The 27,654-nt window shown below is 37.4% G+C and overlaps 1 protein-coding gene across 2 annotated transcripts; it reads left to right on the forward strand.

Annotated features, from left to right (window-relative positions):
• The first annotated feature begins 1,758 nt into the window (after positions 1 to 1,758).
• Positions 1,759 to 27,621, forward strand: EIF2AK2 (eukaryotic translation initiation factor 2 alpha kinase 2). 2 transcript variants are annotated; one of them, XM_014068153.2, is made up of 16 exons: positions 1,760 to 1,987; positions 5,199 to 5,319; positions 6,555 to 6,675; positions 9,162 to 9,346; positions 10,121 to 10,247; positions 12,291 to 12,376; positions 14,326 to 14,425; positions 16,911 to 16,945; positions 17,072 to 17,143; positions 19,757 to 19,876; positions 21,385 to 21,510; positions 22,369 to 22,549; positions 24,154 to 24,288; positions 24,980 to 25,078; positions 26,254 to 26,316; positions 26,413 to 27,621. In XM_014068153.2, the coding sequence occupies exons 2-16, from the start codon at positions 5,207 to 5,209 to the stop codon at positions 26,518 to 26,520; spliced, it is 1,671 nt and encodes a 556-aa protein (XP_013923628.2). In that variant the 5' UTR covers positions 1,760 to 1,987; positions 5,199 to 5,206; the 3' UTR covers positions 26,521 to 27,621. The 2 variants fall into 2 exon arrangements, with proteins under 2 accessions (XP_087574097.1, XP_013923628.2); XM_087717971.1 differs by lacking the exon at positions 26,254 to 26,316 and having other exon boundaries at positions 1,759 to 1,987.
• Positions 27,622 to 27,654: the final 33 nt, after the last annotated feature.

Here is a 27,654-nt window from a genome sequence, read left to right on the forward strand (position 1 = left end):
CTGGCTGACATGACTAAATGCCAAGGGCACACGGAACGCTGTTACCTTCCCACAAAGATGGCCCCTACTACTTGCATTTTTACATGCTTTTGAACTGCTAGGTTGGCAGCCTTAGCCACTGAGCCACACATCCCTGTCTGATTATGTGTCATCAAATCAATGTCAACTCTTAGCGACCAAATAGATTTTCTCTGTGATGATCTGTCCCTAACCTGATCTTTCAGGTACAAGTACTTTAGTCTTCTATATCAGTGTTTTTCAACCACTAGTGTGCCGTGACATAGTGTAAGGTGTGCCGTGGGAAAAACACCCGCTGGGTGTTTTTGCCTCGGGACATCTCTGTGTCCCGAAAGTTGCTTTCGGGACACAGGGATGCCTCTATTAAATCCCTGCGGCCCCGCGTTTACTTTAAAAACGCGGGGACCGCCGGGAGGTAGCGCACGTCCCATGTGTGCGCCCATAGCAACAATCGCGGAGGACCGGAGCAGCGAGAACGCTCGCTGTCAACTTGGTAAGTGAGAATTACTTTATATATAGTCAATATAGGCACAGAGTTAATTTTTTAAAACATTTTCTAATGGTGGTGTGCCTCGTGATTTTTTTCATGAAAAAAGTGTGCCTTTGCACAAATAAGGTTGAAAAACACTGTTCTATATTGTTAGTGAGATGGGGTGGCTGTTAAACACTCAACTGAGTGGAAAGGTGGAGGTGGGGACAAATAAAGCATTCAGGTAATTCTTTCACTAATGAGCACAGGTGGGCTGTTTTCTGTGACCTGTAGACCTAAAAACATATCCCCATACTTATGTTCTAGAGTCCTGATGTCAGAATAGAACTGAAAATAGATCCTTTTCAGGGCTGTTTTCAACTGGATTCAAGAGGAAACGGAGATGATCTCAAAATGGGCATTTTCCATCAAATTGTTTTTTTTCAAGACAGAAATAATTAACAGCGTACCTCTGTGATCCAGATGTGTGAATGGATTCTTCTAGTCTTTGCTTAACAGGGAGTTGCAGATGCTGGCCTTCTCCAGGATCTCTCCCAGCAAGAAGCCTATCTCGGAGCTGCTATTGTAGGAATTCCTCCTCGGCTTGGAGAGAATATATTTTTCTGTGTTGTTTCCCTGTGTCATATAATACCTGTGGGTATATGCATAATTTTATATTTACTTATTTATTTGTTTGTTTATTTAGTCATGTTTATGTAGTGTATATTGGAGATGGTGACCCCTTGAGAGCTGTATGCAATGAAATTTCTTTTTAACGTATCCTAATTAACGTACAAGCAAAGTGACAATAAAGTTATTCTAAGTTCTCTTGTCCTCGTTTTTTGTAATTTCAGGCCAGAGGCCAACGCTGCTGCCCACGTTGTCATTCGGATTACCCATCTCGCTAAATTTCATCCAAACTTAGGAAGCAGAGGCGTCTTTTTCTTTCTTCTGCTTAAGTCCAAGCACATCCTTTATCTTATCTCGGGACCACAGCTTCCCTTCCTGCGCTCTCACAACCATCTATGGGTGAAATCGTCCGCAGTCATCTTATCAAAACTAGCAAGCTTTCCCGGCATCTGGGGGGTCGGACCCACCGCCGTGTCTACCAAGCAGAGCCTTTCTGGTCGTCGAAGCTCCGTTTGCAGGTTGCCCCGCCTCATTTCCGCGAAAAGCGCGAAACCTTGGCCTTTCAGACGCGCCTTTTCCTACCTCTTCCTGCCCAGGGAGCCGGCAGCAGGGAGAGCCTTGACCGTAGCTGAAAGCTACGAGCTGGGCGTTGCGTTTCCCCGCCGAGCACAATTTGACTTTCGATTCTCTCGGCGGGTTGGGCTGATTTCGCCGAGATTTCGGCTGGGGGCAGCCTTAGCCGCGCGAGCCTCGGGGAAACGAAAGTGGAAAGTGGTAGTGCTTCCCGTCGGCTGCGCTCAGCTGGAGGAGAAGGTTGACACGGCTTCTTCCCGGGGAGAAACTGTTGATTCCAGAGCTTCTGCTGCTTCGGTGAGTATTCAAGCGGCGGGAGACGGAAGTGGAGACCGAGGGGGAATAGGCCATTGCTGGGGGCCGGTAGGACTCCTCAGATTCAGCAGTACCAAAGAACCTCTTTGCCTCTGTTGTATATGAAGAATAGGGGGAAGCGAAGGACCCATTGACATTAATTAAGCCTTTTTCTAAATTAAATCGGTTTACTAAATTAAATAGGCTCAGTCGAGGTTCGGTTCAAGCGTCCTTAAGGAAGCATTTCCCACCCACCCAATAGGTTTCCCTGTGAAATTTCCGGTTTCTTCCCGGAGCGTTCAAGCAAAGAGTGGAAAACCATCGGGTTAGAGGTACGGCGGGATAATTTGGATCCCCGCATCCCGTAGAGCGGCGATCCTCCACCTGGTATGGACTTCGACTCACAGCAGCCCAAGGGAATCTGGGAATTGAAGTCCACACATGTAAAAGTTGTCAATATTGAAAAACGAGGCGGTGTGTATATAAAGCAGAGGGAGTTGAAGTCCACAAGTTCCCAAGTGTGGACACCCCTGGTATAGAGGGTTGGTCGATGCTGATTTCAATTCTAGGTTTGTCAGTGTTACTTTGCAACTTATAAGCTCATATTGCCTAGTTAGTTTCCCTTTATAAATGGCACATAATTGTGTAAGTGAATTTTGCAGGGGTTTTTTTTTGCCTATATCCAAAATACAGTTGTGATTAGAAACCAAGGTTTATAGCAAACCTTGAGTGCAAAGTCTGATTGGATTTTGAAGATGCCCTTCATTTTGGGTCTGAACAATATGATGATATGGTAAATTGCAGATAGAAACCAGGATGATGGTGAATAAAAGTGGCACACTAACAAACAAAATTTAATGTAATTTTTTAACTTTACTGTTTATTTTACTTTACTGTTTTTTACTTTACTGTTTATGTTAGATTGGTAATGGATAGGCACACACAGGCTCAACGGTAACAATAGCTCTTTATTGAGTACAACAAGTGAGAACAATTCAGCGAAGGTTGAGTCTGATAGCAGCCCTTTTATAGAGAGCTGTCAGACCCTTCGACCAATAGGATTAAACCTCTGTTCCCGGTGGAACAGAGGACCTTGGTGGAAACCACTGTAGTTAGATCTAATATCTAACACCTTATTGTATTGTGCACAGAGGGTAGAGATGTTCCTGTTGTCCCTGGACATCCCAACTCTGCTGTGTGGTCCTCTATCTTAATTTGACATGACAAATCAAAGTACATCATGCTGCAATTCTGTGCATGTTTTGATATCATTTTACTGAATTTATTGCAACCTGAATTTGAATGTCAAAATACGGATTTTCAGTATATGTCTTTAGCCTTCATAGAGTAAGAGTAGAGAAAAACAATTTCTAGCAGCTTACATTAGTTATTGGTGTAAAGAGTTATTTTGAAAGCTGTATCTGGATAAAGATAGAAAGTTTGATATAGTTACACAATTGAAATATATTCTAACAACAAAACCAACAACAATAACAACAATGGTTAAAATGGGAGTGAAAAACTTGTGTCCTACTCCCAACAACCCTTATTTTTGGCTATCACGGAAACATGGAAAATGTAACTTTGCAACAATCGGAAGGTCACAGGTTCTCCATCACTTGGAGCAGTGACTTCCAGTCTTTTTGCTCTGTGAAGCCGTCTGTTGGGGGGAGGGATGGTTCTGCACAAGCAGCAGGTGTTCACCATCACACACGAAGCTCCATTTCCACAAGCAACAGGCATCCACACTGGCCACCTGTAAAATGGAACTTCATGCACAAGTAAGCATGCCCGCTGCTTGTGTAAATAGTTTTGCCTGTTTGCCCCGCTGCTTGTGTGGCCCGATTTTCAATGGGCCCCCGGGATTTTGGGACCTTTGTCTTAGAGTAGTGAAATAGGCAAGAAGAGTGGCTAAATATATTGTGCCCACAATTGCCCACTGGTGCTCCTCTTTAGATTATCTGTGCCCTTTTAGGGAAAAATAATGAAGGCAATTACTTAGGCAGGAAGACAGATAATTCCATGTCTTCAGGAAGCCATAACTACATCTAGAAGTGTTGGAACATTTTTGACTAGTCTGCAACCCTGAATGAAGTAGATTGTCTCTTCAGTTAGACTTTAGACCCTAGTATATTATGGACAAGGCTGCACTTAGGTTGCACTTAGCTGACAGATTCAAGAAGTGAAACATCTCAGAATTTAAGAAACATCTTTAATGCTAGTCAGAGTAAAACATGTCTTGAAAACTGTGAAAATGAATCCCAAGGCAGGCTTATAACAAACCAATTAAGATAGAATCTCTTTAAAATATTTCTTTTTCCTGGTTTCCATATCTGGGCTGTGGTGCTTCTTCTCACATCAACTAAATAATATTTCCTGTTTCTTAGTCTCTCATTGATTGTTCTTGTAGACAATCTCTGGCAGATATGGGTAGTAGAAATAATCTGGTCCTGCATTACATCTTAGCAACCGTTGATATTGCTGGTCATGGAACCCTTCTGAGCTGTGTTTGGAAATGGGGAAAAGACAGTATTTCAGTGGTTTCCTTTCTTTGAGGAAGGTTCCAATTGGTCTTGGTAATAGGGGAAGAGATTAAATCACCTTTTCTTGTGATGTTCTTGAGATTTCAATGAACATAATAAAAGCCATGCTATGGTGGATCAGATTCCTTGCTCATCTAGTCTAGTCTGTTCTCACAACTGCACAAGGAATTCCATAGTCTTCTTGAAGATGGCCTTCAGAAACAATCACACGGCAATCAAGGTAGCCACTGATTGCCATAAATTCCCTGAATTGGTTCAACACTTTTGAAGCCAACCAAATTTGTAGCCAGTTCGCCCTAAACTTCTGTGTGAGGCTACTAGCCAGGGTCATCTATCAGTATGAGTTCAGATATCAGTACTTGATATTTGATATTTAGTTGCATTATCTCAATACTTGCCTGATCTGTCTCTAGATTGGAAGGCTTTAGGCATCTGGATTGGGAAGAACAGGCTCAGAATTAACCCTAGTGAAAGTGAGTGAATGTGGGTTTGCCGGTCATCAATTTACAGTATTGGGAAATCCTATTCATTGTCACATATGCAACATAATATACATGGGGCCACTCTTAAAGAGTATTCAGAATCTGCAAGTGAAAATATTAAAACATTAGTCCATTGCTATGTTTATGGAGCTGCTAGTAAATATTCTTATTGTGATTTTTTTCTTCTAGATTGTAATATGTCTCTTGACTCACGTACATGCATGGCAAAACTTAATGAACATTGTCAGAAGAACCTTTTAAAATTGGAGTACAAAGATATTGATATCACAGGCCCACCTCATGATCGTCTGTAAGTTGATGAAGAATATCCAGAGATCATAAAAAGGCAGTACCCCCCTCCCTATATATGTGTGCTGTGGAGCAGAATGTTTTTCATAATAGTAAGAACTGTGCATCTCCCTGGCTGTTTATCCCAACCACTATTTAATAATTCTGCTATGTAAAACATTTCTGAATTCATACAACTTCTTCCTGGACTGGTCAAAATTTCTTCTCTACACTTTTGTTTTACTTCCCAAATCATGTAACTACTTTGGATAAGAGGTTGTTGTAGCCCGCCAGTGGCCAGCGGAGCTGACAGCAGATTCAGACAGTGAGGAGGTTGGAGAGGAACATGGCCAGTCCTGGAGTGTGGGGATGGCTCTGATGAGAGCTCTGTGTCAGAGGCAGAGAGGGGGCCAGAGCTGTATGCCAGTTATCAGCTGCCTTCAGAGTCAGACATCAGTGAGGCAGACAACGCTGGAGCCTGATCCCAGGATGCGCATGCATAGAGTTGCCAGATGAAGGGAACAGCTAAAGAACAGGGGTTGACTTGGGAGTAAGGCCACAGGTGGAGATGAATGATCCCTCCAAGAGGAAATAAAAGAGGAGCGAAAGGGGAGTGGAGTTTGCAGGAGACAATTAGTTCACTTAATTGGTTCGTGACTCTCCGAGACTCCTTGCCAAGTTTTGCAGATATCAGCCTGGCAGCTCTCCAAGGCAGATAAGGTCTGTGACTGTAAATCCTCCCTTGAAAGACTTTGTTGGATGTGAATGAGAAGAATTCACAGTAAATTAAAAAAGGGGTTTTTTTTGTTGGGACAAAGTGTTTGCTTCATGCTCTTGGGAAGCCTAGGTCAGAACAGAGGTGATGATACATGTTCTGTATAGCTTTATTTATTGTCTACTGATGCCGGGTTCTACATTTAAAAAGATATTCATTGGCATATAGATTAGTTGTTCTTAAACTGAGGGAGCTAGCTAAAGGAATAATTTGGGTATATCCTGGGATAATAGAGCAGTCTGGGTTTGTTATGTGGGGATAATGGCATTATTGAGACTGAGAAAAGGAATAATTGTGTCAGTTTAGAAACCACTGTTACAGATCTTGTATACCCTGCCCTTGTTTACTGGCTGCAATCTGTTCCATCAACTTTGTCATTAAGCTAAATGGTTACTAAGTGAATTGGGTGCCATATATATTTGCAGACAATGCATCTCTCCTCCTGCTTCACAATATTTTATAAATTACTTTCTTCACTGTAGATTCACTATAGCAGTTGTCATTGGCAAGGTCCAATATAAATCTGCCAGTGCTAAAACCAAGAAAGAAGCAAGAGCTTTGGCAGCTGTATTAGCCTGGAATACCATACAAGAGCAAAAAAAGGTAAGTGGAGAAGTGCCTACAAACCAAGATCTAAACCAAAGTTCCCCAACATTTATGACATGCACACGCACCTGCTGCTTGTATAAATGGAGCATATGCACACATACTCAACCACTGTGTGTGCAAGTGAGGTGCAGGCACATGTGCTCGCCAGCCATTTCCACAGCCAAATTGCAAACCCCTCATGGCCCCCTAGTGGGCCGCGGCTCACAGCTTGGGGGGGCCCTGATCTAGACAGCAGGTTGAGCAACCAGGCTCATATTTTCACTAGGAAAGGATAGTTTGGGGTTCCTCTTAGTAGAGAGCACGATCAACTTGTGTTCTAATCTGCCCTCTGCATACATTTCTGTTTGTCATGGAAGAGGAAGCAAGCATAGCATTGTTATGGCAGCATTCTGCACTTAACAAATAGCTTTTCCAAAACTTGACTGGTCATAAGCCATGCAGTAAAATGTTTGTTAAATAAAATGAAAAATTATGCCAGTATCATGTCACATGATGTTGCAACATAAAAATATAAAAAAAGCTCCAGCAGCAGCAACAATAACAAAATCATTAGTTACTTCCTTTCCTAACAGTCCAGAGTTGCTGGAGTCAGGTAGCATATAAATTTAATAAAATATTATTATGGTTCATCGCACAGTCATCCAGATGTTCAGACTGGATTTGACATTTTTGTCTTCCTATTGAGTCCTTTCAAAGGACCTGGGATAGTCAACTAAGGATGCTTGATGATGTTACAGATGTCATCACAGAATGTCAGCTGTTCCAAGTAAAGCTGCCTTTTGCAGTTGATCAATGGTGAATTTGTTAGTGCCGATGGTGTTTAAGTGATGCTCCAGTTGTTTTGGGATTGCACCCAGGTGCAGTAACAGGTGCCTGTTACTGTTGACACTACCTTTACTTGCTTTTGCCACAGTCATTCTATTTCTATTTTCTGGTCTTTGTATTGTTATCTTCGCCAGTTCTTTTTCCTCTATTCTGCTATAGCCAGGTGCTGCCATGTCCACTGACCAGACTTTTTTGTCTTTGTTGTCAACAGTTGTTAAGTCTGGGGTGTTATGTGGCAGGTACCTTTCTGTTTGAATTCTAAAGTCCCAGAGCGATTTAGTTTCTTCATTTTCTATGATTTTCTCTATTTTAGGGTCCCACCAGTTCTTGCTTGCAGGCGAATGATATTTCTTGTAGATCTTCAGAGGCAACATTGTTCCTACTTTATCATGTCATTATTTGTAGTCAGTCTATGTGATCTTCTTGCAGCATATAATATAACAATAAAATATTGTTACAGTTGTTTGCACCCTCAGCCAGATGTTTAGACTGGAGTTGAGATAGGCAGATGTATTATTTGTACATTTCTACTCTGTGGGACCAAGTTGTCCAAAGTGCCACCACCCCTTTCATGTCAACTTCATTAAGTAGACCAGACCAGAAAATAACTCCTTGGGAAGGCTAAAACTACCTTTATTGAGATTAGCTATAATAATGGAAAATTGCAAGGAAAATTATACTGAATCTCATCCCCTCCCCTTTATACTCCAGTGAATCATGAGGTCACCTGTCCAAGTCACTCTTAAATGTTATTTCATTTTTGTAGACTTAATATTTCAACACATTTTTGCTTTGTTAACATTTCTCGCACACATCCCTATTAAGGTCCTCTTCCTCACTCTCTATACTCCATTATGTTTTCAAATCTAGTCTAAATTCTCAACTAACCTCATAGGTTAGCTTTAAAGGGTTTAGATTTTCAAACTGGAATTGATTAGGATAAGGTGTCTACATTGTAAAAAATCTCTCCAACTCAGAAAAAATATACAAACTTTAATTTAAACAGACATCATTATGTATCTACATGGTGAACTTTTTAAATATGTTAATATGGACTGGTTTGGCCGAACCTGTAGTGGTATGGCGGCCTGGGTCACTGGAACTGGCAGCGACTCAGGCATGTCACACTCGCAAAACGATTCCCCGGTCTCTTCTGCTGTCTCAGGCATGTTTTTGTGCATGCGCAGAACAGTTTTCAGTCAACTGTGCATGGGCAGCAATGTGCGGCGGACATGTGTGTGAACCAAGTGAGTCCTTTCAGCACCCTCTCAGTGACCTGGTAGTAAACTAACCCACCACGGTATATTTCCCCTGTAAACCTTGCCTCTCTTTGCAATGTGAGGGGTTTTTCAACTTCTGCTAGGTGGTACTGTCAGGGGCACATGACTTTCTATGGAAACTCTCTCAGCAAGTTTTTTTTTCTCTGTAAAGCAAGATTTTTCAAGGTTTCACAAAAACATCTTTGAGTTCCTTCAAACTAACAGATTTATTATGCCATAAGCTAAAGCTAACTTGATCAAAATTCTGTTTCCACCTTAGGCCTAGGGGATATCCCTGCAATTATCTCCCCCACCCCTGAGTCCAAAGCTTTCTACAATTTGCATGATTCTTCAACCCATATATATTTTACATAATTTATGCTTATTTTTTTGTAGGGAGAACTGGCTTCATGTGAGCAGCACAAGGAGTCAACGTTATCCCCGCTTTCTCCAAGTTTTCCTGAATTTACATCGTCAAATTCAATTAACTATGTTTCTTGGCTTAATGAGTATGCATTAAAGAACAAAGTGGGAGTTCAGTATAACCTGATATCTAAAACTGGATTGGAACATAAACCAGTGTGAGTTACTGATAGTATTTTATCTTGGGGAATAGGGTTGCATTTAAAAAAAAAATATCTTGAGATATGTAGGTGTTATTGAATTTTATTCACAGGAGACTGTTTCACACATTGCAATGAGCAGTGGTTTCTTGAATAATGGTTGGGTTTATGCACCATGCTTAATCATAAATCATGGTTTATAAATCACAGTAGCTGTATTTACATATCACATTAAACCCAAATTAAACCTTTTCGCATAGAGAATGTGTGAACCAACACATGATGTTGGTGCAAACAAACAAATGCAAGTTTAGACTGCAACAACAGGAATGTAGCTCTAATAATCAGATTTGTCATATATAATACATTGTATTAAGCCTTGTTTAGGCTTAGAAGATAAGCAGAATCATACCATCATAGAATGTAACGGTTGAAAGAGATTTAGTCCAATTCCTGCCTGGCATGGGGATCCACTGATAGGGCATAGAGGACAATCCATACTCTGTTTAAATATTGCCTGTCAAAGAGAGTTCACTGCCTCCTGAAACAATATATTCTTGGAAGGAAACCTTTTCTTGATGTCCAACTGAAATCTATTTTTTATAAATCAAATGGATTACGGTATTTCCTCTGTAACAATTTTGAACAATTTCCCCCTGTCTTATCTTACAGCTGATGCAGTCTAGTAAATACAGAATAAGTATAAAGTTTTGGTTTTAAGGTAGATAGGATCTGGTCAGCAACCTTCTTTTATAAAACTGAATGTCTTTTTTCTTCTTTTATATCTTCTAGCTTTTCGTATACATGTCAGATTGGTGATAAAGAATTTGATGTTGGAAGAGGAAATAAAGTTCAAGTAGCCAAACTTGAAGCAGCCAAACTAGCATATGAAAAGTTGACTAGCTCATCAACTTTCAGAGTATGTAAGCTGAAATATACCATATAGTCCCTATTATGTTTTGGATAAAAGAAATCAGGTTGCTCTCAAAATTTTGTTTTCTAGTTCTATGGAATGGAATTGTGTACAGGTTGCATTATGGTACAGTCTTTTGATATACAGAAAGAAAACCTTTCAAAAGGTTTGACTTATTATTTTCATTATAAAAGGTGATACAGGGATTGTGAAGAACAACTTAAATAGGAACAACAATTCCTATTTAGGCCAAGAGCCCCCAAGCTTTGCAGCTTGGCGGTCCAGCTGGGGGGAGGGGAACTGGGACGCGTGAGTGGTGTGCTACTAACTGTTTAGTCTAACTCATGTAAGCAGCAGGCATGGGTGCATGTGCACACAGCTCAATTTGTTGCAAGTTGAGCTGTGTGCATTTGTGTGTATGCGTGCCAGCCCACTGTTCATGCAAGTTGAGTTATGCACACAGCCTGTTTGCAAATAGGCAATGGCCTGGTAGTGGGCCACGACCCAGAGGTTGGAGACCTTTGATCTAGGCAACTTATTATTGTTGCAATCATTGTAATTTCTCCAAAATAGAGTTTGTCTGACCATAATTACTTATGTCTGAATAACATTTGGACAGAACATTAACACAGGTTGATTGGAAAACTATATGCAGTACTTGTTCATAATGATTTATCAGATGTTTCACTTGTTCTGATTCACAATCATGAGATCAGGGCACCATTTTGAATACTGCAATTCTGTCTCTACTTGGAATTCAGTCTCATTCTTTTTGATTGTGCTCGCTCTCAAACAAATATGAATAGCTTTACAGCCTGATACTGCTTGAGGGTGGATGGAATACAGTTTTTCATTGTTTCCTATTAAATCCCCCCCCCTCATTTGATGTTCGTAAGTGCAAATCTGGATGAATGTAGACTGCTTATTAACAGTTATTTACATAGTTATAGCTGTGATCTTGTAATTTTTCCTTTTCTTGCTACATCATACTGCATGCTACTATAAAAAGTCCCCTGCTTAAAATCATAATTGAGCACAGCATTATGATCATAAGTTGTTGCAATCATAAATCAAAGCATCATGTTACTGGACCCAAGTTTTTGACACTTTTTTAGTAGTTGTTAAATGAATACTCCCATTGTCAAGCAATCCATTTACCCAAGAGCCTTTTCTACCAGGACTCCTGTCCTTTGGAACATCTTGCCATAGGAGGTAAGATCTTCCCTTTCTTTTAGCCTTCAGGAAAGTTCTTAAAATTTGGCTATGCTGGCTGGCATGGGGGTCCTAATAGCAATAGCAATAGCACTTAGACTTATATACCACTTTACAGTGCTCGATAGCCCTCTCTAAGTGGTTTACAGAGTCAGCATATTGTCCCCAACAATTTGGGTCCTCATTTTACTCACCTTAGAAGGATGGAAGTCTGAGTCAACCTTGAACCTGGTGAGATTTGAACTGCCAAACTGCAGCCGACAAGCAGCAAAAGTAGTCTGCAGCACTACAGTCTAATCTCTGTGCCACCATGGCTCTTCTTCTAAAGAAGAAGCTGCTTACTGGAGGTGGTTGGTAGACTAACAGAGAAGACAATCCACTTTTTTTCTCCAAGCCCTTGTTTTTGAATTTGTTTTATTTTTTGTGATTTTAATATATTTTATAATAGTTATATGTCGTTTTATCATGATGATATTGTTCAGAGTTGCCTGAACTGCTACATGGGTGGCAAATAAATTAAATAGGTAGGTAGGTAGGTAGGTAGGTAGGAAGGAAGGAAGGGAAGGAAGGATAAAAAGGGATGACAATTGTACTTGTGACCATGGGACATGGCAAATAGCCATGGGTGTGATCATGGGTGTGGGCATATGTGGTCAAATTGGGCCATAAGTAGCTTGCAGGGGGCTGTCTTAATTTCAAATGGCTGTTAAGCAACCAGTCATAAGCCAAGAATTACCTGTATATGTTTAAAACTCCCAGGTGTAAAATAAATGATTTTTCTTTCATTGTTAACTTTTGTTGAATAAATCTTTTGTTTTGGAATTACTATTTTTCTAGGCAGAAGAACATGCTAACTCTCTCAGTGATTCTTCAGATATGACATCTAGTAGTAGTCAAGGACCGTTGAGTGAAGCATCTGGGAGGTAAGATTATACTGAATTACTTTTTAAAAAAATACTGTTTAAATAAATTGATGTAAACAATAGAACACAAAATGAACACCAATTAGGAGAGGTATGATAATCAGTATGAAAGGCTTTTTCATAATTTTATTCTGATTGTCTCTGTCTGGTTTATACCTTCACCCTTTTGTAAATACTTGTGGCATGGTGATGTGTGTCCAAAAGGGGTAGAGCTTGTGACATGCTGCTTTCATCATTTTTGCTTCCATGATGCCCCTTTTGGGTTGGAGTTTAAGGGAATCTTGACAGCATCTTCTTCCCCTTCTAGCTGTTCTATTTTTTTTTCTTTTTCTTTATATTATCTGTGAGAAAATTTAAAGAATTAAGGTGGGGAACCCCCTCACCAACTTTAATTATGGGTAGTCCTCGACTTACAACTACAACTGAGTCCAAAATTTCCATTCCTAAGAAAGACAATTGTTAATTGAGTTTTGTCCCATTTTCCTGACAAAGTTGTTATGTGAATCACTGCAGTTGTTAAGTTAGTGACGGGGTTGTTAAGCGAATCTGGCTTCCCCATTGATTTTGCTTCTTATCAGAAGGTAGCAAAATGTGATCACTTGACCTTCCAGGACACTGCAACCATTATAAATACATGTCAGTTGCCAAGGATCTGAGTTTTGATCATGTGACCATGGGGATGCCGCAGTGATCATAAGTGTGGAAAAGGGTCATAAGTCAGGTTTTTCAATGCCATTGCAACTTTGACTACCTGAGTCAATATTTTGGAATCAACCCATACAGGTTAGAAGAAGCAATTTTAAGTAACCACTTGCATGCCCTGGCTGATCAGAAGTTCTTACTTAACTAGGCTTCTAAGATAAATGGAGAAACTAGAGTCAAAATATAGGATGAATGCATTGAAAAAACACAATACTACTTATCTTTTTAATAAAATTCACATAAATGAAAGGGTCATTTAAGGTGATGATAGAATGAATGTCCAATCGTGGTCTAACTCTGTTAGCACAACTGGACACTGAAGCAATATTCAGTGCAATATCTAGGAATGCAGAGCCAAGACCATAAAGCAATGCAGTGTTATTCTCCAAGGAAATAGAGGAGAATTCCACAGGGGTTACCTTCTATTTAGTCTATTTAGTCCCAACCAGAAAAAAAAATTAGACACTGCCTACTCCCCAATGAGTCAATTCCTTGATAGTAAATTCTGGCTAAAAATGTAGCAATAATCTAAAGCTTCAGTGTATAAAATTATCTTTCAGTTAGAAATCAATGAATATCAGTATCAGTGGATATTGATATCAATAAATCAGAGTGGGATTTTCAGCATTCCAGCCAATAATGCAAAGTAAGCAATATTTCATCGGCAATTTAAAAATAGATACATTCAAATGGCTCTAGAGAAGTTTTCATTTATTTTACCCTGAACCTCTCATCTAGAAGAAGATGGGGCAAGAAGAAGATGGGGCAAGGAACACCAACATTACTCTCAGCCCTTAAAGTCAATTTCCAAGAATCAACATTGATTTGAAGGCACAAACAAAATGAATGAATGAATGAATGAATGAATGAATGAATGAATGAATGAATGAATGAATGAATGAATGAACGAACGATCTGGAACAGCCTACATAATCTGCATTTTAATTTGGATAGATCATAAACTGTGTAGAATTGTTCAATTAAATTTCCAAGAAACATGAATGGACTTTGTTTTTATTTTATGCATACTTTAGTAGTAATACAAAGATTCAGCTCAAGAACAGATGTCACTTGAGTTGTTTGCTTGAGTTTCATCAAAGTGTAGATGTAGAAAAGCATATATGAGGCTAATTTAATGGCAATAAAATGCAATCATGATAACCTGTGAAGATTGTTTTAGTGTTATCTAGATAGTTGTTAAGACAGATTCTAATTATCCTGTTTATTTTTTTAAAAAAATTCTGTAGCAGTACAGATTTGGATTCGGAACTGAAGAAGACATCTGACACATTTACTGAAGATGCTGATGCCATTCAGCTAAATGAAATTTCATCTCTTCAGACCCCTGTAAATAGAACTTTAAAATATTTTTCAGTTTATTCTTTTATTGCTTTTAAAATAATGGCCCAAATGGGAAAGATTCCACAAAACTAAAAATGCATACATTGTCATACATTGGGGAAAAAAATATAAAAAGTGCTTTTAAAAAAAAGAAAAGAAAAGATACAACAAAGGAAAAGAAATATATATATCATTTTGGCAGTAAATAGTTACAGTTCTATATATAGTTATTTGATTCAATTATTATTCAAGTACATATTCATTTTAATGCATTTATATAACTATCATTTTTAATCTGTTGTATTTTTTTTAATGAATCCCATATTTCATTATATTTGTCTATATAAGTCTATGTCTATAGGCTCTCCATTTATAAGTGCCAAATTAATCAGACCCTCAATGTATTGAATTAAAAGAGCTGTACATTTATCTTTCTAATGCTGCAGTATCAATCTTTTAGATATAAAAAGGGCATAGACAATTCATTTACATTATCTTTTTATCATTATTACATTTTATCAAATTCCAAACATTAGGCATTTAGCTCAAAGAATCTTATCATCTGATAATTGTAGCTTTTTGTTGCACACCTATATTTATATAATCCAGTGCTTTCTGCCAAAACTTAATTTTAAGTGCATGACATTGCAAAAACACATGTTTTAAAGAAGCATTAAAGGTTATGCTTGACCTTCAATCACAATGGGGACCAGAACATTTGTTGTTAATTTGTGCATTCATTATATGAGACATCATGTGATCATGAGTTGCAGCTGGCTTCCCCGTTGACTTTACTTGTTGGAAGTTGGCTGGAAGGTCATGAATTTCAATCATGTGACCCTGAGCTGCTGCAGCCATTGTAAATGGAAGCCAGTTGCCAAGCATTTTGATTGTGATCACATGACTACAAGGACAGAGTGATGGTTGTAAGTGCAAGGACCAGTCATGTCACGTTTTGTAGTGTTGTCATAACTTTAAACAGTTGCTAAAGGAATTGTCGTAACTACCATTATCTATATCTTTATTATATCTCCAACAAAATGATGTTATTTACAGTTCTTCTTTATGCATATGTGATGGAGTCCAAATAACTTCCAAATATTATTTTTTATTATATAAGTAGTAATTTGAAGTCCACTGACATTCTTTCTATAGAAGAGAAAACATTTGTATGGAGGTTCATACAAATCTCTAAAGAGTAGTTTATCTTTACTTTGTGTTTAATAAGCAGTGTATATTTGTTATGAAGTTTGACATGTTGATTTGGCTATAAGGTTATGTTGGCTAGAATCATGAATAAACAGAAGCAACTACCTTCAATTCATTATTTAATGTGTTTGTATACCTTAGCATCCACTTTCTAGGGCACGTCACTGTCAAACTCAGCTGGTCACACAGAACGGAAGCAGCTAAAAGTAACTGGAAATACAGTTGGCATGTTTAGTTCTTGCCAATATTGATGAGTTCTAGGGAGAAAATATAGAAAGTCTTGGAAGTGTCTTTCTTATTCTTCTCATCTCTTCTTTCTGTATTGGTGATTGAGGCACTCAAACTAGGAGGAACTTTTTTAAATTAGCCAATGTATTGATTGGTTAGTTTAAATATAGCCAATCAGATTCAGATTCAAGTTCCTGATTCAGAAATGGGGAATTGCTTACAGAGCACCTAGTTTTAACCTACTCAGTGGTCTTTCCTTATATTGTAATTTTGGTCAACTTCAACATTTAGCTTCAAGATAGAATAATTACCATCTTTTTCGGAGTATAAGACACACTTTTCCCCTTCCTAAAAGAGGGTGAAAATTTGAGTGCGTCTTATACACTGAATGTAGCCCCACCCATCTTTGGCCTCTGCCTCCCAGCAATTTACCTCCTTGCCGCAAATGGGGAAAATGGGGCTTGGGAGGCTGCAATAGGCTATAGCAATCCCTGCAGCCTGAAACAGCTGATGATCGGGAGGCTTAAACCAAAAGTGAAACTTACTGTTTGCTCCATGAGGCAAATTGCTGGGAGGCAGAAGCAGATTCTTTTTCTTGTGCTAATCAGGCTGTTTGCTGTTTGCTGCAAGAAAGTAAGTCAATAACTATAAATGCCTAAAGAATGTTCAAATTATTAGACTTATTTTTTAAAGACTGCTTTATCATTGTTCTAGACAGTTTAACAAAATGAAGAAGATTTTTAGAATAAATGCTTGATCTGAAGAGGCCCAGTGCTATTGTATCTTCTTTTAAATAGCAGAGAATAACTATACTTCCACAAAGCATATCAATTTTAACAGCATCTGTACAAGTATAGTCTGAAATGTAACATTACAAACAGTGTATAGTGTTTGTGCTGTTTGTTGCAAGGAGCAAATTGCTGGGAGGCAGAGGCAGATTTTTTCCCCCTTGTTTTCCTCCCCAAAAGCTAGGTGCATCTTATACTTCGGAGCATCTTATACTCTGAAAAATATGGTATATAATACTTGTTTCTTTTCCCCCATTTTGCTTTAGGTCAGTCCACTCAGTCAATCTATGAAACCTAAAAGGTATGTGCCGTCTTTTGAAATGGAATTATTAGCTGTACAATAAATGTATTAAATCAATAGTATTTATATACAATTGTGTGTACCATTTATGTATGTCAATGTATTTCATTTCAATATTTTTCTAAGAAAAGAAACACCCTTGGCTGCAAGATTTTCAAAGCTGTGTACAAGAACAAGTAAATTCACCAAAAATGAAAGGTAACAAGCTACTTCAATTCTTGGAATAAGAATTATCTTTCTAATATGATGTGGGGTTAATAGGAAATATAATAATTGGATATAGATTGATATCTGATTCAGGTTTCTTTGAAAAGCTATTTATCAAATAGCCACAGTAGCTGAATAAGAGGAACTGGATCCAGGTGGTAAGAAAATTAGTGATAAACTATCTCTTGCTTTGTACGGCACAAAATAGTTTTTGTCTGATTTTTAAAAAATAAATTTGCCCTTTCCTTTCTTGAGTCCTTACCTAAAACATTTGCTTATCCTTTTCCTGCATGTTTTGTTAGAATACTGTTGGGGATACTGATCACAAGAAATCTTTTTAATTTGGCTTCTTGACTTATTTGGAATGAGTAAACTATTTTAGTTTTTGAGGTATTTGGAAAATAAAGAGGTTGGTTATTTGTTCTTTTAGAATTGCCAGAAGATTTAATACAACTAACTATGGTATCCTGGATTATTTTCCTATGGTGGGATTGCTTTACATACCTACTGATTCTCAGGTACAGTGGAACCTCTGGTCATGACCGTAATTCATTCCAGGACTTTGGTCAGCACCCGATTTGGTTTTGACTGGAGGCAAGACTCACTATGCATGTGTGCATGCACATGCACACACACACACACACACGTGCGGAAGGGGAAATCACTGGCAGGGAACATTGCTGCGGCTGTGATTGATCGCCACCCGAGGATGCGTTTATGAACAGAGTGAAACATTTAGTGGATTTTCAGGTCGGCATCCGATTTGGTTGTGGTCAGAAGTGTTTGTGATGTGAGGTTCCACTGTAGTCTTGGACAGTGATGTTAGAGGACTGCTGTTCCTTTCATAAATCTTTCGTTTGCAAGACACCCTCATACTAGTCTATGGTAATGCATGCTTGATAGAGGTGATCATGCAAAGACCTATGCTACCACAGTTTGGATGCTACATACCCATCAAATCTGAAATCTTTTTATAGTCAGAAATTTGAGAAAGGGACTTCTATCAAATCAAGATTTTTCTTTATTGGAATATAATTGCTTGAGTTCATTATATGCATGCAAGCACACAATTTCCAACTTCCATTATGAAAATGATCAGGCAAAATATAAAACGATGAGAAGATGTGAGGTACTGACAGAAAGGAATATTTGTAGGTCAGCCAGAGAAACAGTAAACAACAACCCAATGAAGGAACCACCAAGTTTACTCCCACCAGCATTGACAGGGCAAGCCACAGAAATATAAAATGAGGGCAAACCGCATTCCCTGCTGGCACTGATGATGTTACCTAGTTTGGTAATGAAACATCTGTAGGAAAACAGCCAAGCTCAAATAGCACCAAGGACCTCGCAAATGTGAGGTACCTGGTCAACAACAGCAGATCCTCTAGATACTCTGTTACACAATAAAATATCTGCTCATCAGAATCTCATCCAGACAATACTTTTTGATAATGAACTGTTCAGCATCCTCCATTTGATATTCTACATCAAATAGACTTTCTGTTTCCCTTAATTCTTAAGATAAATTCAGAGCTGCTGTTTGATTTGGAATACATTTTGACAATAAAGCAATGTAAGTGGACAACATAAATTTAATCTGGTTAGGCTACTTCCATAGCTGTATCAATTCAGGAAACTATCCATCATTGTGCATTGGGTGATTATCCTATACTTACATCTTTAGGAGTAGGCGCCACTAAATCCTGAATGTAGGCTTACTGTGTTACTTAAGTGCAGACGGAACTACCACAATACTAATAGATTAGATTCCCTGTGAAAAGTATCCAGAAGATGAAAGTAATTTCATTTGCATATTTTTTAAAATGCTGACATTGTTCTAAAATGATAAAGCCCAGTGATGGTGAACCTTTTCGGCACTGAGTACTCAAGCCAGAATGTGAATGCATGCGTGCATGCCAGAGCACTGGACACCCAAAGATCAGCTGACTGGCGCACGCATGCGCATGTGTTTTGGCCATTTTAGGTTGATTTTGGGCCGTTTTCAGGTGCTCCAGTGCTCACTGGACCAGTTGGCCGGCCCACATGTGCGCACTAGAAACCAGAAGAGCAGCTGACAATGGTGCACGTGCCCACAGAGAAGACTGCATGCCACCTCTGGCACATGTGCCATAGGTTCGCCATCACGGATATAACCAAAGCCATGGCAATTTGAAAGAGTTTTGTTGTTGTCAACATTGTCATTGCATGCCTGTTTAGGCACAGGCTTTTTGCATACAAATCCACCAGAGGTGTTCTTTGTCTAGGCCCCTGCATGGAGAAACCCTTTGAAATGGTCATGATGAGCCTTCCAGAGGGTATTGATGTTTTAATGCTTCAACCCATTATGCTTTGCAAGAGCTCCTTTCCCATTGCATAGTTATTTGTACTCTTTTTTAAATACATTCCTCAAAATTGAATTCTGGAATAGTCATATTGTTATGCACTTTTAAGACGGAAAGGCAGGGATATATGAATATTATATGAGAAAAGGATTGCATATATTTATATTATAAAAATGTTTATATGTTAATGCTTTTGGTATAAGTATTTTCAAACATTTTGCTATATGGCATTCTAAGATTTTAATTGTTTTTAAAACAGATTTCTTAAAGACTTTGATGATATAGAGAAAATTGGTTCTGGTGGTTTTGGAAATGTTTTCAAGGGAAAGAATACCATTGATAATAGATTATGTGCAATCAAACGCATCCGACTTTCTGGGTAAGTTATGCTTTGCTTCCTTTTATTTTTTATAAGTGCAAGCTAGTAGTCAGGTGCTGGGATTGCAATGTATATGCCATACCTGAGCTTCATCACACATGCAGGACTGCTCCTGAACAGAGAAGTTCTAATAGGTTTTGAAACAATTTTGGTGGAATCTTAATGACTTATATAGCATGCATTTTGAATAAGTAAGTCTCTCAAATCATTTATTCGAGAGACTTTCAGATTTTATGCGTAGAAGACTGAGTTAATATTTTATTGAAAATCATTGTACAATAAGGATAGATATTAGTCCTATATCATTTTGCTGTGCTTTGAAAATACTTAGGTTTCTAAATCATCACCTGTCTGTCTACAGATAGTGAAAAACTCCATATGCCACCAATAAATTTTCAAAATGGTAACAGACATATTTTATTTTTATTTCTTGTGCTTTGTTTATGAGGGACATCACTTACAAAGATAAAAAGTAGGGTTACAGGGAAATTTCTGTGTGACTTGATTTTGTATCTGAACTAGGAAAAGCAGACAAGAATAGAGAAAGAGAAGGAGAGGAGGGAGGAAGAGAGAAAAAGAGAAGGAGAGAGGGTAGGAAGGAGGACAGAGGGTAGTAGTAGGGGAGTAGTAAGGGAAGGAAGAAGGGGAAGGAGAGGAGGAAGGAAGGAAGTAGAGAAGGAAGGAAAGGAGAAAAGAAAAGAAAGAAAATGGTGTCATAGCAGGTGTGAAGGATGGTAAATAATACATTCCAAATTATACCTTATACCCTTTTAAATGGAATAATAATAATATAAGAATGGCAAAGAAAAAGAATAACTATGTGAATGTATACCTATAACTGCATGTAAGAGAATAGATGACAGTAAAAATATAAAGCACAATATAGGTAAATAATACTTGATCGTAAGTAGTTAAGTATAAATAAAGAAAGAAATGTATATAAAAATGGATAATGAGTAACGAGATTACGAACGCAAGATAGAAATGTATAGAAAGGAAAACACTAACTGCAAAGAAACCGATTCAGAACTGTGGTATGATATACGATGGAACCTATTGTTCCTATGTTGTTTTTAAGTTATGTGGTTATTTTTGTTAATGTGTTTATGTGTTCTGTTGATGTGCTTATGTGTATAAAATAAAAAATAAATAAATAAAAGAATAGATTAGGGATGTCTTCTTTGTCTATTATATGAATTTCTCTATGCTATTTTTGTTAAGTCTAATTTTTACATTAGAACATTTCTTATGTTAATAGTAAAACTTAATTTTTAAGATTTTCCTTTTTTATGATTTCATTATCTGAAGTATAACTTCTGGCACATGTTTGCAGAATTCCAAATTGGATTCCTGTTCCTTTTTATAGAAAAACTTTTATGTTGAATAATCTTGTAAACAGCTACTTCTGGAAATAATTCTGCATTGTAGGCTTTTGGACCAATTGTTAGCAACAAACAGTTTTTATTGTTACTATTATTATGATTGTTGTTTTGGCCCAATCATAACAGCAAAGAAGATGAAGGAGAAAGAGAAGTAAAAGCATTGGCAGCACTGGATCACCTACACATTGTTAAATATTATTATTGTTGGTTTGGAAAAGACATTTTCCAATTTCCTGGAACCGAAGAAACCGGGTAATTTCATCATTACATAATGTGTATTTTTTAAAAGAAAACATTTTGAGTATCTGTTTTGTTTGTGCTTAGTTAGCTTTGCAATTACTGGGCAAATTCCACTCGATTTATTCTATTCAAACTTACATCTTGCGGTCTTAAATGTGTACAACTTATGTTGAACATAAACAGGCAGAAAGTGTCTTTCCTTTTATTACAAAGCAAGCTAAAATAAAAAAGGAAAGTTGTCAGGGAGCAGTATCACAGAGCCAAATCGTTAACATTTCCGTATCAGGGTGTATGTTAAAGCAGTTCAACCCAACAAGCTTGTACGTGATGGTTATTCTTATAACAATAGAGTAATAATACTTTAGAGAATTAATACAATCAAACAATAACCATTTATTGACTAAATCCTCATATTCTGGCATCAAATTATTACATCTCCTAGGACATCCTAGGACTTTGCCAAAGTTATGGAAGGCTGCAAGAATAGGAGCCATTTTGGCCTTGGAGGTGAGGCTACAGAAGAGGAAGGGAAATCCCCATCAAGAGTGCCTGCGTTTATTTAGCCTTTAAGAGCAAATAATGTTATTGTATACTTTCTGTATGTGAGGCACTAAATTTTTATCTAAATTAAATTGGGCTTTCTGTCATCCTTTGGCATTAATGTACAAATGGGTTTTTCCTGATAGCTCAGAGCTTTACTTGAAACATGGTTAGTTATATCATGGAGTTCTCAGCTGTACTTGAATCCCATAAATAAACAAAATGGTTGGATCTATACAAACGGTTGGACCTACGACTGATGTCAGTAAACCAATTGGGAGGTAGATAGTTTTAATATTATTGTCTTTTTTTGTCTTAAATTCTTAACAGCGAAAAGCAATATGACTGCTTCTTCATTAGTATGGAATTTTGTGAAAAAGGAAATCTATCAGATTGGTTAGATCAAAAAACGGGAAATTCTTGTAAAGATGAATCTATATTTCTATTTCAACAAATAGTGGAAGGAGTGAAATATATTCATTCTAAGGATTTAATTCATAGAGACCTCAAGGTGCGTATTGTCAACAATTCAAAATATCAGATCGTGCCATCTGAACAATATTCTTATGGGAATTTTTTGAAAACCCTTTTGTAAAATATTACAGTGCGTATAACAGAAATACAACTAGGTATACAATATTAAGAATTCTGACAGAATTATATAAGCTCCTTGTTTTCTGTGAAACACTCATCACCCAGAATGAAATGTGACTTGGTTCCTATCTGGCCATAAAGTACAGTATTCTTCCTGAAATTCAGCCCTACATTCAGGCCTAGATAACAGCAGAAACCTCAGGACTCAAACCTCAGGACTCAACCTGAAGATCAGAGGTTTGTGGACTTCAACTCCCAGAATTCTCCAGCCAGCTCTGCTCTGCTGGCTGGAGAATTCTGGGAGTTGAAGTCCACAAGTCTTAAAGTTGCAAAGTTTGGGGACCCCTGTTCTAGATCATTTGCTTCATTGCAGAGAGGAACTAAGTCATACCTATGTAGAAAATCTCAGTGATGCAACTTTTAGAAATCAAGCCCTTGATTTAGTTTTTAGATTTTAGTGAGAGCCGGTATAATGTAATTATTTTTGCAATGTGACCTAGGGAGGATCTACACTACCTCACAAAAATTACCTTGGGCCATGTAATGATGTGTATGTTTTATGCTATATTCCAAGTTCAATTGTTATGCCCAGCTCTTTAAGAAGGTTAGAAAACAGTTAACTTTTTAATGACGTCATCTGGGACAGAAGGTAGTTTTAAGATGGCTGCCGCTGAATAAAGACAAGCCTCTATTTCAAGCTCCTTACTGTCTGCCATTATTTTATGCCAAATCATCACAGGGCCAGACACTCTTTTCAGCCCGATCTACTTCAAGGGTATATCATTTTTCCTATTTTGTCCCCACAACTACTTCAAGGGTAGTTGTGGGGACAAAATAGGAAAAAATGCTATATACTAATACTTGAACTAGAAGGCTCAGAGCAGAGCTTCAGAGTTCATATAGACAATTTTTGCAGATATTGGAAGAATACTTAATGAGGAAGGCAACCAGCTAAATTTATGAATTTATTTATTTATTTTATTTGGTGTTTTTTATTGAATGAATAAGTCCGCTAAAGAAACCTCAGCAAGCTGGGTAGCATGGAAGTTAAACAAACAAATAAGATACTGAAAGCCGTAGAGCAGGGGAACTATCTTTGGTAACTTTATGTTTTGAATTCTGGAAGTTAAAGTCCACAGGTCTTAAAGTTACCAAGATTGGTGCTTGAAAAATTAGTCCTTATATATATAGCACTCCCAAGGCTCGAATCCTGTGCCTGTTTCTTTATCTTCTGTTTTAGGAGACCTTCCATTTCTCAAAATAGGTTTTTTTACATGTATGTTCTTAGCAAAATAAATTTGGCCACTTGCTCTTTGCTTCTGACTTTGTCAGCTTTTTCCTTTCCCATCAGGTAAAGGCAGTCCTGATTATTTGCAGGTTCCATATTTGAAAATTCATTTATTCCCAAAAATGTATTAGTAATCCTAGAATCAGTACGTGAATTGACCTTTGCTGTCCCAGAAAAAAATATTTGTTCCTTATATGCCTAAATATAAAGTGCTTCCTCATATTTTTTTACAGCCTCTAAATATATTTTTTGATAGTGAAAATCACATAAAAATAGGTGATTTTGGATTGGTAACATCAGGTGTAAATGATGTTTCAGTAGAACGGACAATGAACAAGGGAACTAGGAGTTACATGGCACCTGAGCAGGTAATTATTGTTAATAATTCTGTGTGTATGCACTGAAAATCCTTTTGAAAGGCATTTGCTTATTGGAAATAAGCAATCAAGTAGTCCTTGATTTATGACAACTGAGCCCAAAATTTGTTTCTAAGAAGGTGTTATTAAATGAATTTTGCCCCATTTTATGACCTTTTTGCCATGGTTGTTAATTAAGCACTGCATTTAAATGAATCATGTAGTTATTAAATAAATGTGGCTTCCTCCATAGACTTTGCTTGTCAGTAGTTGACTCAGAAGGTTACTAATGGTGATCCCAGGACAGTGCAACCATCATAAATATATGCCAATTGACAAGTACCTGAATTATTCTTTTAATGTTTTTTATAAAAAAATTCAAAGATAAAATATTAAAAACTACAAGAACCATCTACATCTCTCCCCCACTCCCCCAAAGCACTAAATTGTTCCATTTCATCTAAGAGAAAATCACCTGGAACTTTTCTAAATAAATGGCCCTATGCTGAAAATTAACTTTTTTTGGCGTTCTTTATTCGCATACATTTTTCCTCAACAGCATTGTATACAATTTTGCCTCCAAAGACTATTATGAAGGTGAATGAAAGTTGCACACATCGCTGAAACAAAATTAACTGATTCGCTCTGTATTTTGTTTTTACATTTGAAGTACCTAACATGCTTGTGTTATGCTTTCCATTAGGAAGGGTGCAATTATGGCAAGGAAATAGATCTCTTTTCATTAGGATTGATTTTTTATGAAATGCTTTTTCCATTTTCAACTAACCATGAGAAAGATAAGGTAAATAATCATTTTTTTTTCTTACAACTGCCTGCATGTATTTCTCAATAAAGGTGTTCAAGCTGCTTTTCAGACTGAATTATTTAATGTAATGTTAGAAAAAAATAAATTAAAATAGTTAACTCAAGAAAGGCATACATTAACAAGCTGAGCAAAAGGAGAAAAGCTATCCGTTCATTATATTCACCAATGGAATGCTTTGGTATAAGACTGACAGCAGATATATGGGGAGGAAGATTATTTTTGAAAGAAGAGTGATCTAGATCTCAACTTTTCTTTCATCTGCTGATTAAAGGCCATAGGGATTGCCTACTACTATTGGCTACTAAATACGTATTATATAGAGTTCTGAAGTAGTAGGCTTTTGGGTTATAAACATTTTCTTACAAAACTAGGCAAAAGTTGTGCATATCTGATAACACAGGTTACTATTAATTTACATATCGATGAAGACTTTGTAACTTTTTACAGGCCTAGAAGTGTCTATTGGTCTGGATTGGAACTAGGCCTATTTCATATATATTTATATTATTTGTAATAATATTTGTAATACACATATTACTGTTTTATATGCTTATGAATATAAGCATAAGTGTGCATCCCTATGCTACAACATCAAATAGTCTTCCTGCATACAGACATTTTTACTCTTACTTTCACTGGTTAACGGGCAAAGCTTGTGTATGGGAATTTGTTGATATCTGTTGTAATAAAGATGTACAAATATGATAAAAAATACCACTTTGGGCAGACAGCAAAAAAGAATGGTGGAAATATTCCCTTATGTGTATTTCTTATCACCGAATATTATTCTTGACCTATTGTAACTTCTAGAATAGTGAGCTAACCTTTTGGGCACTAGGAACCAGTTCTGTGGAGAGGTTTTACCCTGAACCGGGGTGGTGGCGGCGGTGTGGACTGCATCCCACAGATGGGGCTTTGGTTGTTTGTACAATCCAGATTCTGGCATGCTGTGGACCGGTGGTTGGGGACCCCTGTTCTAGAAAGCATCTTTCCAAAGCAAATACTCTTAGATGTTGTTTTAATGTGGAATTTTTCTGTTGCTAGATTGGTAAGCTACTTTTGGGGGAGCTGGCTAGATTTCTGAAATTCAGCACACAAACCTTTTAAAGGAAAGTTGTATACTTTAATTTAAATATACTCTGATTTTTCAGGTTTTTCGCGAAATTAAAAAAGGCAATTTTCCAAAAAAACTTACCGACGATTTTCCAAAAGAGGTATACTGCTGTAAAACATCTTTTTAAAACCTTTAATCTATTCTTCTTAATTCCATGCTCATTTATTTTTTATATTAAAATCCTCTTCATTTATAGGCTCCTCTAATTAAGAAACTGCTTTCCAAAGAGCGAAATCAAAGACCATCAGCAGCTATTATTTTGAAAATCCTAAAAACACCACCTCATGGACTACATACTTATTAGCAAATTTGTCAAAGCGCAGGTTTTTGGTTCATGTTTCTTTTGCTTTTCCTGATGCCTGAAATCAATGTGAATACAAATACTGCGAGACCCATTTAGATGTGAAGGATTAGGTTTGCTCCTTATGCCTTGCTATATTTGGGCTCTCCCGAGAAGTCAAAGAATGCAAAGAACTTCAGTGAAATGGAAAGATCTAATGGAAATGGAAAGAGTGCCTTTTGTGAACTTTGCGAGATCTCATCCTGTGTCCCAACACATAATGGCAATCTGATGTATCTGGATTTTTTTTTTACAAAGAGTTTTAATGTGCCATTCCAATATTTTCAATATACTGTTAAGTTTAATATTGCCTAGGGAACTTAATACTCTTCTTCTAACTCATGTAATCAAGTGTTAGTTGCTATCTTTTGCTATGCGATTAATCTACAGTTTTATGACAGAGTATTTACTTCCTTTCAGATTTTTTTTTGAATCTTTGTAAATTAATGCTATTGAAGCTTCAAATAGATACTACAGTACTGATTTATAAAAAGGTTATAGATGATATGGTTTGGTTTCTTTTGCAGAACTGTAGATGTACATCCATAAATCAACCTTTTAACGTGCAATGCATATTTGGGCAACTGTTTTGGAAGTACAAGAATGCATTTAATTACACTTAGCTTTCATTTACCTTAAAATCAAGAACACCAGCATTACAAGAGTAATGCATGTAACAGTGCTTATAATTATGTTGTTTCTAAAACAGATTTATAGAATACAATCTAATATGCTATCTTCCATTTGTGTTTTGATACTTTAAGAGCTGCGGTGGTGCAGTGGTTAGAATGCAATATTGCAGACTACTTCTGCTGACTGCCAGTTGCCAGCAGTTTGATTCTCAACAACTCAAGCTTGACTCAGCCTTCCAACCTTCAGAGGTGGATAAAATGAGGACCCAAATTGTTGGGGGCAATATGCCGACTCTGTAAACTGCTTAAAGAGGGCTGTAAAGCACTGTGAAGCGGTATATAAGTCTAAGTGTCATTGCTACTAAACCAGGTATATCCAACATGCAGGAGCATGTAGACCCGGGTAACTAGTACTGTAATCCCACAAGATTATATATATATATATATATATATATATATATATATA

This window comes from Thamnophis sirtalis, unplaced genomic scaffold (assembly GCF_051295495.1).
Source record: "Thamnophis sirtalis isolate CommonGarterSnake01/CBP01778 unplaced genomic scaffold, rThaSir2_p1.2 scaffold_6, whole genome shotgun sequence".
Classification (NCBI taxonomy): Eukaryota; Metazoa; Chordata; class Lepidosauria; order Squamata; family Natricidae; genus Thamnophis; species Thamnophis sirtalis.

Excerpts from the sequence above, each read along its gene's own strand:
- EIF2AK2 (XM_014068153.2), top strand. The coding sequence starts at position 5,207 with ATGTCTCTTGACTCACGTACATGCATGGCAAAACTTAATGAACATTGT. Across the intron at positions 5,320-6,554 it reads GGCCCACCTCATGATCGTCT|ATTCACTATAGCAGTTGTCA; the intron begins GTAAGTTGATGA and ends TCTTCACTGTAG. Across the intron at positions 25,079-26,253 it reads CTAACCATGAGAAAGATAAG|GTTTTTCGCGAAATTAAAAA; the intron begins GTAAATAATCAT and ends CTGATTTTTCAG.